The 14,293-nt window shown below is 37.7% G+C and overlaps 2 protein-coding genes across 2 annotated transcripts in view; one reads left to right on the forward strand and one right to left on the reverse strand.

Moving 5' to 3' along the window:
* The window catches only part of TRPM3 (transient receptor potential cation channel, subfamily M, member 3), a 588,224-nt gene that overhangs the window by 189,138 nt on the left and 384,793 nt on the right, over positions 1-14,293 (reverse strand). The window lies entirely within an intron of this gene.
* LOC105516638 (CGG triplet repeat-binding protein 1) lies at positions 7-804 on the forward strand. The gene has a single exon (XM_011948902.1). It carries the CDS (start codon positions 230-232, stop codon positions 731-733), a length of 504 nt encoding a protein of 167 aa, XP_011804292.1. The 5' UTR covers positions 7-229; the 3' UTR covers positions 734-804.

Genomic DNA, 14,293 nt, shown 5'->3' on the forward strand with positions numbered 1-14,293 from the left:
GTAAAGGCATGACTTCCTGGCAGCGCAGGGAAAATCGGGTGCAAGCCCAGAAACTATTTCCCCACCACCACTTGTTGAAAAACTGATTTGAAGGCATCTCCGGGGTTGAACAAACGGAAAGTGCCAGGATTTGGTGCGTCTCTGGTTTTGCTCTGGAGACCCTTCCCTGCTAAGTATCAAGACGAAAAAAACTGGAAACTAATCCGAACCATATTTATTTAGAGTCAGAATGGAGCGATTTGTAGTAACAGCACCACCTGCTCGAAACCGTTCTAAGACTGCTTTGTATGTGACTCCCCTGGATCGAGTCACTGAGTTTGGAGGTGAGCTGCATGAGGATGGAGGAAAACTCTTCTGCACTTCTTGCAATGTGGTTCTGAATCATGTTCGCAAGTCTGCCATTAGTGACCACCTCAAGTCAAAGACTCATACCAAGAGGAAGGCAGAATTTGAAGAGCAGAATGTGAGAAAGAAGCAGAGGCCCCTAACTGCATCTCTTCAATGCAACAGTACTGCGCAAACAGAGAAAGTCAGTGTTATCCAGGACTTTGTGAAAATGTGCCTGGAAGCCAACATCCCACTTGAGAAGGCTGATCACCCAGCAGTCCGTGCTTTCCTATCTCGCCATGTGAAGAATGGAGGCTCCATACCTAAGTCAGACCAGCTACGGAGGGCATATCTTCCTGATGGATATGAGAATGAGAATCAACTCCTCAACTCACAAGATTGTTGACTAGGAGGTTACCACCATTGTGATCAAGATAAATGTGGAGTATTAAAGTTATGTGTTGATTGTGTGGTTCATTTTTGTATTTATTTCATTTAAAATCATGTGACGCAGAATAGTTTTGCAATGTGTATATAGTTGCAGGCAAAAACAAAAACAAAACACCTCACTGCAAAACTTATTGTTAATTTTAGTCACCAATGGTATAAAGCAAAACCTAGGTTTAGAGTGTGCTAGGATACCTGAAACCTGATGGTTATCTTTAAAATTAATGGTTTTTCTCCTGAAATGTTTGTGCATGGAAGAACTGCCGTGCTTTTTTACTCTGTTGCCATGTATGATTATTCCTTGTAAGATTACTTAATTACTTGGATTGAAGACTAGCCTATTGAAGCTGCCACCAGGCAACACCACTTAACAGTAACTTAAAGGAATTATTTTCTTTAGAGGATCCTCTTCAAAAAGGAAGGGATAGTGGAAAACTGTTCTTATATCTTCAGATCCCTAGCAGAAATGACTGTTTATTTCAAACTACGTTTTACTTGTATATGATGTAGTTACTTATCTTTCAATTCCATACTTCCCCTGCCCCCATTTTAAAGGTTTATTGTTGTGTTTTGTAGCAGCTTCAAGTGACCAAAAGACTAAAATCATTCAATGTCGATGCCAAAAGCCAAGGGGAATTTTGCAGTGTCAAGATTTTAGTCTCTTACTATGAATACTAATTTCAAACCATAGCTTTCATTTTAAGCATCATCTTGCATTTGCAAACTTTTTTCTATGTCTTGCTGTTAAAAGACTTCAATGTTGGCATTTTTATTTAAACATGTTATGGTTGAGTTTTCTCTTTTTTATAGAGAATTAGTAATGATTTTTTTGGCTGACAGATCAGATAAAATTACTTTCTATTCATTTTTCTATATGACTTTATGAGTTTATTTAGGTGAATAGTCTAGACTAGAAACAAGTTTACTTTATCTGCTTTGCCTCCGGTGGTACAAGGTTTTTAACATGGATGGTAAACAATTGTCTAGAAATTCTGGCAGGTGTTTTGTAGTGGAGATCAGGCAGTATCCTGCATAACTGTTTGGGTGAGGAAATTGTTCTCTTAAAGATCAACCATGTTCAGGAAATGATCTCTGTTTGAACCTCACTGTCCTGTAAGGTTGTCCAAGTAGCTTAGCCTAGCTAAGTTCTCTCAGAGACCCAAATTATATTTTTTGAAAATTTAACAGCTGGAAACTTGGACTAGAGCTTTAATGAAAAATCTTAAATTCTTTGAAATTCAAGTTAAAAATACTTACGAGATATATTTCTATTAGAAAGCAGTGACAAATGATGCCCTATGTGACTTGGAGTTATCTTTGACTTTTACCACAAATCTTCATTTATAAAAGAAAAAGCCAAAGTGAAAAAAAGTTAGATTGTGTATTTTTCAGTAACAGCTTTCCATGTCTTAAGATTTTTTTACAGACTTAAGTTTCTAATTCAGGTTGTCAAACTGGCCATTTAACTTCAGAGATTTGCTTTGTTTTCATTAAAAAATAAGCCTGCCACCAAAACAAATCACTTACCAAAATATGAACTGTTTTCCTCATGTTCAGTTACGTTAAAGTAGCATAATAAATGCATGCCTAGAGTAGTGCTCTCATTGATGAAGCACATGTATGAGGAGACCAGCAGCAAAACATAACCATTAAGTGTTTTGCGTTTACTTCCTCTAGAAAATAATTTGCAGGCAACTATGTTTAATTTGAACTATCCAAGATGGTAGATTTTAGAAGCTAGGAATAATTTGAGTTTTATAGCACTATTTTCAGAATACAAAAAGTTAGATTATACAATCATTCTGTTTTTTGAAATTCCATGTGATTGAAACTGCTCCCTATTATTTGGGTATTAATTTGCACTAATGGCAAAATGTAATGGCAGATCAGCTTTGAGAGTGGCCCTAAGCAGTAAACTGGATGATGTTGCATTAGAAAAACATCAATAATTCATATTTAAGTTTCTAGTAGTTACTACTGATTTGATAATCACTTAAATTTTATATATCTTAATGTATTTTTCAGACTCCTAATTCCCACATTCACTGTACCTAGGGGCATAGTCCATTCTGTGAGGATTATATCCTCTCCTTAGAAATGTTTTCCATCTTGTTGTGGGGATTTGGTATTAATGTTTCTTCATTGATTATGAAACTTTTGTTCCCTGAAGCTAGTTGACTTTGTCTAAAGTTAAAGAAATTAGGCAGAATGATTGTAGCCTGCTCAAACTGATACAAATCCCTGAAACCATGATTGGCATATGTTAGATAACAAATGAGGATGTCTGAGAGGCATATGCTGCTTTGGAGGTGTAGTGAACGTGTGTACAGAAGTTTTCAATCTTAACTATATAGTGTTAGTGTGATGCTATACTATTGGAAAAATAGCGACTTCTTTCTATTTTATAAGTTGTATGCATAAACATAAGATTTGTAATGTTTCATTTATAAACTGCCTTCTTCAACACATGTTAATAGTGTTTTCTCAAAGTATTGATAGTATGTCTTCCAGAATTTCACGATATGCTTACAGTAAATAGTTCCTAGCTTGTTGAAATGTTAAAAAAATAAATAAATAAATAAATAAAACAATTACTACTGGACCTAAGAAATAAGATAGACACAATATAAGAAATAAGATAACACAATCATAGTGGAGGACATTAATACTCCACTGATAGCACTAGACCAGTCATCAAGACAGAAAGGCAACAAAGAAACCATGGATTTAAACTATATCTTAGAACAAATGGGCTTAACAGTTATTTACAGAACATTCCACCCAACAAAGGCAGACTATACATTCTATTCATCAGCACATGGAACATTCTCCAAGATAGACCATATCATAGGCCACAAAACAAGTCTCAATAAATTTAAGAAAATTGAAATTATATCAAGTACTCTCTCAGACCACGGTGGAATAAAATTGGAAATCAGCTCAAAAGGAACAGACAAAACCATGCAAGTACATGGAAATTAAATAACCAGCTCCTGAATGATTGCTGGGTGAACCATAAAACCAAGATGGAAGTTAAAAAATTCTTTAAAGTGAATAATAGTGACAGAACCTATCAAAACCTCTGAGATACAGCAAAGGCGGTGCTAAGAAGAAAGCTCATGGCATTAAATGCCTACATCAAAAAGTCTGAAGGAGCACAGACAATCTAGGGTCACACCTCAAGGAACTAGAGAAACAAAAACAAACCAAACTCAAACTCAGCAGAAGAAAAGAAATAACAAAGATCAGAGCGGAGCTAAATGAAATTGAAATAAACAGACAAACAAAGTACAAAAGATCAATGAAACAAAAAGCTGGTTTTGAAAAGATAAACAAAATTGACATACTATTAAAGAGATTAACCAAGAAAAGAACAGTGAGGATTCAAATAAGCTCAATTAGAAATGAACCTGGAGATATTACAACTGATATCACAGAAATACAAAAGATCATTCAAGGCTACTATGAACACCTTTATGTACATAAACTAGAAAACCTAAAGGAGATAGATAAATTTCTGGAAATATACAACCCCCCTAGATTAAACTAGGAAGGTATAGAAACTATGAACAGACCAATAACAAACAGTGAGATTGAAATGGTAATATAAAAAATTGCCAACCAGGAAAAATTCCAGGACTAGGTGGATTTACAGCTGAATTCTGTCAGATAGTTAAAGAACAATTGGTACCGATCCTATTGGCACTATTCCAAAAGACAAAGAGGGAATCTTATCTATATTATTCTATGAAGCCAGTATCACCCTAACACTAAAACCAGGAAATGACATAACAAACAAACAAACAAAAAACTACAGACCAATATCCCTGATGAATATAGATGCAAAAATCCTTAACAAAATGCTAGCTAACCAAATGCAACAGCATATCAAAAAGATAATACATCATGATCAAGTGGGTTTAATAACAGGGATGCAGGGATGGTACAACATATGCAAGTCAATGAATGCAATACACCACATAAACAGAATTAAAAACAAAAATTACATGATCATCTCAACAGACACAGAAAAGCATTTGACAAAATCCAGCATCCCTTTATGATTAAAACTCTCAGCAAAATTGGCACACAAGAGACATGCCTCATTGTAATAAAAACCATCTATGACATACCCACAGCCAACATAATACGGAATGAGGAAAAGTTGAAAACATTCTCCTAAGAACTAGAACAAGACAAGGATGCCCACTCTTCTTATTTTTTATTTTTTTTGAGTCAAGGTCTCACTCTGTTGCCCAGGCTGGAGTGCAGTGGTGCAATCTCAGCTCACTGCAACTTCTGCCCCCTGGGTTCAAGTGATTCTCCAGCCTCAGCCTCCTAACTAGATGGGATTAGAGGTGCCTGCCACTGTGCCTGGCTAATTTTTGTATTTTCAGTAGAGGTGGGATTTCATCCTGTTGCCCAAGCTGGTCTCAAACTCCTGGCCTCAAGTGATCCACACACCTGGGCCTCCCAAAGTGCTGAAATTACAGGCATGAGCACCATGCCCAGCCATATGCCCACTCTTACCACTTCTATTCAACATAGTACTGGAAGTCCTAGCCAGAACAATCAGACGAGAAAGAAATAAAGGGCATCCAAATCAGTAACGAGGAAGTCAAACTGTTGCAGTTTGCTGATGATATGATCATATACCTAGAAAACCCTAAAGACTCCTCGAAAAAGCTCTTAGAACTGGTAAATGAATTCAGCAAAGTTTCAAGGTACAAAATTAATGTACACAAATTAGTAGCTCTGCTATACACCAACAACAACCAAGCTGAGAATACAATCAAGAACTCAACCCCTTCCACAACAGCTGTTAAAAAAACAAACAAAAAAAAAACAAAAACAAAAAACAAAACAAAACTTAGGAATACACCTAACCAAGGAGGTAAACGACCTCTACAATGAAACTACACAACACTGCTGAAAGACATCACAGATGACACAAACATATGGAAACACATCCTATGTATATGGACGGGTAGAATCGTTATTGTGAAAATGACCGTACTGCCAAAAGTAGCCTAAAAATTCAATGTAATCACATTGCAAACCACCATCATTCATCACAGAACTAGAAAAAAGAATCTTAAAATTCATACGGAACCAAAGAGCTCGCATAGCCAAGGCAAGACTAAGCAAAAATAACAAATATGGAGGAATCACATTACCCCATTTCAAACTATACTTTAATGACATAGTCACCAAAACAGTGTGGTACTGGTATAAAAATAGGCACATAAACCAATGGAAGAGAATAGAGAATGCCAAAATAAAGCCAACTGATCTTCGACAAAGCAAACAAAAGCATAAATTGGGGGAAAGGACACTCTATTCAACAAGTGATACTGGGATAACTGGCAAGCCACATGTAGAAGAATGAAACTGGATCCTCTTTTCTTACCTTATACAAAAATGAACTCGAGATGAATCAAGGACTTTAAGACCTGAAACCACAAAAATTCTAGAAGATAACATTGGAAAAACCCTTCTAGACATTGGCTTAGGCAAAGACTTCATAACAAGAACAGGAAAGCAAATGCAACAAAAACAAAGATAAATAGATGGGACTTAATTAAACTAAAAAAGCTTTTGCACAGCAAAAGAAACAATCAGCAGAGTAAACAGACAACCTTCAGAATGGGAGAAAATCTTTGCAGTTTATACATCTGACAAAGGACTAATATCTAGAATCTACAAGGAACTCAAACAAATCAGCAAGAAAAAAACAAACTCATCAAAAAGTGGACTATGGACATGAATATACAATTCTCAAAAGAAGATATACAAATGGCCAACAAACATGAAAAAATGCTCAGCATCACTAATTATAAGGGAAATGCAAATCAAAACCACAATGTAATACCACCTCACTCCTGCAAGAATGGCCATAATCAAAAAATCAAAAACATTAGTTTTTGGCAGGGATGTGGTGAAAACAGAACACTTTTACACTGTTGGTGGGAATATAATCTAGTACAACCACCATGAAAAACAGTGTGGAGATTCCTTAAAGAACTAAAAATAGAACTACTATTTGATTCAGCAATCACACTACCAGGTATCCACCCAGAAGAAAAGAAGTCATTACACACACACACACACACACACACACACCTGCACACGCATGTTTACAGCAGCACAATTCACAATTGCAAAAACATAGAACCAGCCCAAATGTCCATCAATTAACAAGTGGATAAAGAAATTTGGTATGTATATATCACAGAACACTACTCAGCCCTAAAAAGGAATGAAACAATGGCATTCATAGCAACCTGGATGGAATTGGAGACCATTATTCTAAGTGAAGTAACTCAGGAATGGGAAACCAAACATCTTATGTTCTCTCTCATAAGTGGGAGCTAAACTATGAGGATGCAAAAACATAAGAATGATACAACGGGCTTTGTGGACTCGAGGAAAGTCTGGGAAGGGAGTGAGGGATAAAAGACTACACATTGGATACAGTCAGTGTATACTGCTCGGGTGATGGGTGCACCAAATTCTCACAAATCACCACTAAAGAACTTATTCATGTAACAAAACACCATCTGTTCCCCAAAAACCTATTGAAATAAGAAACAAAGCAACAACAAAAATATATCTGGCTCAAGCCTGCACCTGACTTTCCTTTTGTTCTTTACCATTTTTCTGCTTTTTTAATTTTTTAAAATAAATAACTTTCTGGAAAGTTATGACCTATTACTTATTCAGTAAGACCACATTTTAATGACATAGGAGCATAATTATGTAGATTATTAAGTGAAAAATTCAGGATACAAACATATATATAAACAATATCTCAATTATGTACAAATTAGTATAGAAAAAATGGAAAATGCACCAAAGTTATAATCATGACTATTTACCTTTCTCATGTGTTATTTTCTATATTTCTACAATGAAAAAAATTTTTAAATGGATATATAACTGTACATATTTATGGGGTACATAATGATGTTTTGATACATATAATGTATAGTGATCAGATCAGGGTAATTAGCATATCCATCATGTCAAATATTTATCATTGCTCTGTGTTGGGAACACTGAATGTCCTCCTTCTAGCTGTTTGAAACTATATATTATTAACCAGTTATCCTCCAGTGGTATAGAACACTAGAACTTACTCCCCCTATCTAATTGTGATTTTGCATTCTTTAACAAATCTCTGTCCTTCCCTTAAAATATTTTTATAATTAGAAGAATAATGCAATTATTATTAGTGTTAATTTAAGGAAGGTAAAGGCTTGTGTTCTAGTTTTACTGTCTGGAGCTGTGCAGACTTAGACAAATCTCACAGCATCTTTGAGTTTGAGGTCACCACAAATAACACATCATAGTAACAGTTGCCCTGACTACCATGAGATGTTGTTTTGATGATCAAATCTGAGAGATAACAGACATGATAAGGCTTTATTAGTTGTAGTCATTCCACACAGGTATTATAATCTTCTTCCTAAATCAAGTTCCATTCCTGGGCTTCCCTGTATTGCTTAGTGGAACTACCATTCTTGACCACTATCTTTCTGTAGCTACCACACTCAATCAATCCCCAATTCCTCTGAGAGGAACTATTTTGCATTGTGCATTTCTGGGAAGAGATCATGAATGAGGCAACCTTAACACTATATCTGGAGGGTGGATAGGGATGGGGCATTATAGGGAGAGGACATTTTGACACAGAGAACAGTATGAACAAAGTCACGCAGGTGGGATATTCACAGATTTTTCAAAAAGTGCATTTGGTTAGACTAGAGTACGAGTAGTACTTGGAGTTGTGACTGGAAGGATAGACTAAGTCTGGATCACAGAGGTTCTTGAATGTCAGCCTAAGGATCTGAAAGTTAATTCTGAGGGCTAGTATGTTCCAACTTACAGTCATGCTTATATAATCTTCACCTTTTTGTCATACTGATATACCAACGCTACAAGTAGATATTTTTCTTCAAATTGATTCCCCCTTAAAACTTTTATTTATTTAGGTCTAATACCCTTGGTTTTGAGTTTTATTATAATTATTTCGTATATATGCAAATGAAAACATATCTCTGAAAACAAAAAGATGAATTTACATTCCACCTAAAATGATCTCCTATGCAATCGGTGACAGGTATTCCTTGCTTTGGGAAGCACAGTGAGGGTAATGCAGGTTTCTGATTGGGTGGGAGGTTACATTATGAGAGTTGCTCCTTAATGAGAGTTATCCAGCTGTCCTGTTTCAATTGGAATGGAGAGACTGGGGGGCACTGAGGTCAGCCAGGGATGGGTAGTTTAGACAGGCATGTTGAGATTCTGCCTGGGGATGCAGAGTGGAAATGCAGAGTAGGTGTGAGATGTACTCCTCTAGTCTCTAGAAAGACCTTCCTAGAGTTAGAACTCAAACCACCAACTGTCATGTAAATTATTTAATAAGCTATTAAAAGGAATAAAATAATACAATGATATTTTATTTTCATTTAATCAATTGTATTACTAATTTTTCTCAGTAAAAGAGAATAGTTATATTTTTCCATTGCCTCTAATCTACCAAGATTTTTTGAGGAATATGGCTGAAAAAGGCCAGAGGTATTAAAATTCTATGTGTTTTCATTGGTTATGAGAGAGAATTTGAGGCTTGGATAGTGGGATTGAAAATCAAATGGGGCCGGGCACAGTGACTCACGTAATCCCAGCTGTTTGGGAGGCCAAGGTGGGTGGATCATCTGACATCAGGAGTTCAAGACCAGCCTGGACAACATGGTGAAACCCCATCTCTACTAAAAATACAAAAATTAGCTGGGCCTGGTGGCAGGTGCCTGTAATCCCAGCTACTCAGGAGGTTGAGGCAGTAGAATCACTTGAACCTGGGAGGCAGAGGTGGCAGTGAGCTGAGATCATGTCACTGCACCGCAGCCTGGGTGACAAGAGCAAAATCTCTGTCTCAATCTCTTTCACTGTTCTGATGAGCTAGCATAATTCTTGTCCCATTGTTATGCAGCTGTTGAGAATATTTTGTGAGAATACAGGGTGGTCTGGACATTGTGCTTACATTTTCCTTGTAAATATAATGAGTGGTACACAGGAGCAGAAGGTATTCTGAGAATACCAGCCAACAAGATAGTCTTTTCTTTCCATGTGAATCTCACAGTTTAATACTCATTCAGATTGTTCTGGGAATAAAGAGAAAATGGGCTCCTACTTTATAGTCACTTTACCTTGATCTTACTTGATAATTAGAATATTGAATCAGATGAAAAAAGGTAGAAAGAGCCCAGGATTTGCAGAAAGATACTCTTGGTTTAAGTCCAAAGTTGCCACTAACTAAACAACTTTGAACTTGTCACTTACTGTCTTTCAGTCTTGGTTTCCCTCTGTAAAGCGGAGATACTAATACCGACCTCAGCAAGGTTGATTTTTGTATCAAACAAGATAATATGAAAATGATCTTTGCTAAATATAAAGTCCTATACAGACACCATCATCATCATCATTGTTACAATAAAAATATGTCCTGAGTGCTTACATTCTTTGTATATGTTAACTCATTTAATCCTTATAATTAATGCTATCATATTGGTATTATTATTATATAAATTTTCTGGAGGTGAAAACTAAGACATATGGAGGTTAAATAACTTGCCCAATATTGTGTATTAAATGGCAGATCTGGGATATGAATCAGGCAAACTGACTATGAAGCCTGTATCACCCTTATTTCTAAAATAATGATACTCTAATAATTTAAAAGCATTTCAGAACCTCCAAAAATTTATCGGTAACCCACTGTATGTTGAAAACTCACATGGAAAACATTCTGAATTGAAAAATTCTTCCTCTATATCTTCTTTCCACCATTTTATTTAAATTGTTTGGACTTAAATTATGTTATTAAGATGATATTCAGATAACATTTAAAAGGAGTTTTGGTACGATTCAGTATCTATCTCGAAGAACATTTCAACTTCTCCCCAAACATTATGTTGGAGAAAAAGCTTTTCTAAACTTGATGTATGACTCTATGACTTTCAGCCATTTGGTGTAAAAAAGTCCCTTCCCATCTATAAAAGGCTTTATTCCTCTTATGACTATAGATAGGCCAATTGAGCTTGGTCATTGGTGTTAAACAGGGAAGGCACTGGCTTGCTTCTTTCTTATCACCTGGGAAGTTATATATGCTACCTCTTAATTGTACCCTGTCCACTAAAATGAACAAGAAGGGAAGATGGAACCTGAAGATGAAATCAAAAGTCCTGAAGTCAAAGTATGCCCTACTGACAATTTTAACTAAGACTGGATAAAATATGAGAGGAACAAGAAACATCTGTGTTTATAATCTAATTAGTCCCTGTAGTTACATGTAGAATAATTGTAGTTACAGTTAACAATTACTGAGTGCTTCCTAGGAGCCACACACTGTGCCAACATTCTTTACACATGAGAGTTAAATACTTAGCTCTCCCAGCAACCCAGGGTGTTGGGTACCGACAATTCTGAGGAGTAAATCCTATGTGGTGCTGACACCCTGACCTGATAAGTAACACTGACCATCTCCTTCCTGCTTACAGTACTAAGAGACTACCATTTTTCTAAACAAGAAACATCTTCGACTTTTTGTTCCTTTCTCAGATACAGACAGGATGTCCATTTGAAAAACAAAAACAAGAAGAGAGAGAGAGGGGCGCGCCCAAGATGGCCGAATAGGAACAGCTCCAGCCTCCAGCTCCCAGCGTGAGTGACACAGAAGATGGGTGATTTCTGCATTTTCAACTGAGGTACCAGGTTCATCTCACTGGGGCGTGTCAGACAGTTGGTGCTGGTCCGCTGGTGCAGCCCGACCAATGACAGCTGAAGCAGGGCGAGGCATCCCCTCACCTGGGAAGCGCAAGGGGGAAGGGAATCCCTTTTCCTAGCCAAAGGAAATTGAGACACACAACACCTGGAAAATTGGGTAACTCACACCCTAATACTTCACTTTACCAAGGGTCTTAGCAAATGACACACCAGGAGATTATATCCCACACCTGGCCCAGAGGGTCCCACGCCCACGGAGCCTCCCTCATTGCTAGCACAGCAGTCTAGATTTAACTGCAAGGTGGCAGCGAGGCTGGGGGAGGGGCGCCTGTCATTGCTGAGGCTTCAGTAGGTAAACAAAGCTGCCAGAAAGCTCGAATTGGGTGGAGCCCACCACAGCTCAAGGAGGCTGGCCTGCCTCTGTAGACTCCTCCTCTGGGGACAGGGCATACATAGCTAAACAAAAAGCAGCAGAAACCTCGGCGGAAGTAATTGCCCATGTCTGACAGCTTTGAAGAGAGCAGTGGATTTCCCAGCATGGAGGTTGAGATCTGAGAGTGGACAGACTGCCTGCTCAAGTGGGTGCCTGATCCCTGAGTAGCCTAACTGGGAGACATCCCCCACTAGGTGCAGACTGACACCTCACACCTCACACAGTGGGACACACCCCTGAGACGAAGCTTCCAGAACAAGAATCAGACAGCAACACTCGCTGTTCAGAAATGTTCTATCTTCTGTAGCCTCCGCTGCTAATACGCAGGCAAACAAGGTCTGGAGTGGACCTTAATCAAACTCCAACAGACCTACAGCTGAGGGTCCTGACTGTTAGAAGGAAAACTAACAAACAGAAGGGACACCCACACCAAAACCCCATCAGTATGTCACCATCATCAAAGACCAAAGGCAGATAAAACCACAAAGATGGGGAAAAAGCAGTGCAGAAAAGCTGGAAATTCAAAAAATCAGAGCACATCTCCCCCTCCAAAGGAACACAGCTCATCGCCAGCAACAGAACAAAGCTGGACAGAGAATGACTTTGACGAGTTGAGAGAAGAAGGCTTCAAACTTCTTTGAAGAAGTCAATCAAACTTCTCAGAGCCAAAGGAGGAACAATGTAACCAGTGCAAATAAACTAAAAACCTTGAAAAAAGAATGGATGAATGGATAACTAGAATAATCTATGCAGAGAAGACCTTAAAAGAACTGATAGAGATGAAAACCATAACACAAGAACTACGTGACAAATGCACAAGCTTCAGTAAACGACTCGATTGACTGGAAGATCAAATGAATGATGGAAGATCAAATGAATGAAATGAAACGATGGAAGATCAAATGAATGAAAAGAAGCGAGAAGAGAAGTGTAGAGAAAAAAGAGTAAAAAGAAATGAACAAAGCCTCCAAGAAATATGGGATTATGTGAAAAGTCCAAATCTACGTCTGACTGGTGTGCCTGAACGTGACGGGGAAAATGGAACCAAGTTGGAAAACACTCCGCAGGACATCATCCAGGAGAACTTCCCCAACCCAGTAAGGCAGGCCAACATTCAAATTCAGGAAATACAGAGAATGTCACAAAGATACTCCTCAAGAAGAGCAACTCCAAGACACATAATTGTCAGATTCACCAAAGTTGAAATGAAGGAAAAATGTTAAGGGCAACCAGAGAGAAAGGTCAGGTTGCACACATCAGACTAACAGCAAGCAAATCTCTTGGCAGAAATTCTACAAGCCAGAAGAGAGTGGGGGCCAATATTCAACATTCTTAAAGGAAAGAATTTTCAACCCAGAATTTCATATCCAGTCAAACTAAGTTTCATAAGTGAAGGAGAAATAAAATCCTTTACAGACAAGCAAATACTTAGAGATTTTGTTACCACCAGGCCTACCCTACAAGAGATCCTGAAGGAAGCACTAAACATGGAAAGGAACAACAGGTACCAGCCATTGCAAAAACATGCCAAAATGTAAAGTCCATCGATGCTAGGAAGAAACTGCATCAACTAGCGAGCAAAATAACCAGCTAATCTCATAATGACAGGATCAAGTTCACATATAACAGTATTAACCTTAAATGCAAACGGACTAAATGGTCCAATTAAAGACACAGACTGGCAAATTGGATAAAGAGTCAAGACCCATCAGTTTGCTGTGTTCAGGAGACCCATCTCACATGCAGAGACACACATAGGCTCAAAATAAAGGGATGGAGGAAGATCTACAAAGCAAATGGAAAACAAAAAAAGCAGGGGTTGCAATCCTAGTCTCTGATAAAACAGACTTTAAACCATCAAAGATCAAAAGAGACAAAGAAGGCCATTACATAATGGTAAAGGGATCAATTCAACAAGAAGAGCTAACTATCCTAAATATATATGCACCCAATACAGGAGCACCCAGATTCATAAAGCAAGTCCTTAGAGACTTACACAGAGACTTAGACTCCCATACAATCATAATGGGAGACTTTAACACCCCACTGTCAACATTAGACAGATCAATAAGACAGAAAGTTAACAAGGATATCCAGGAATTGAACTCAACTCTGCACCAAGCGGACCTAATAGATGTCTACGGAACTCTCCACCCCAAATCAACAGAATATACATTCTTCTCAGCACTGCATCGTACTTATTCCAAAGTTGACCACATAGTTGGAAGTAAAGCACTGCTCAGCAAATGTAAAAGAACAGAAATTATAACAAACTGTCTCTCAGACCACAGTGCAATCAAACTA

The sequence above is a fragment of the Colobus angolensis genome, unplaced genomic scaffold (assembly GCF_000951035.1).
Source record: "Colobus angolensis palliatus isolate OR3802 unplaced genomic scaffold, Cang.pa_1.0 Scaffold286, whole genome shotgun sequence".
In the NCBI taxonomy this organism is placed as follows: Eukaryota; Metazoa; Chordata; class Mammalia; order Primates; family Cercopithecidae; genus Colobus; species Colobus angolensis.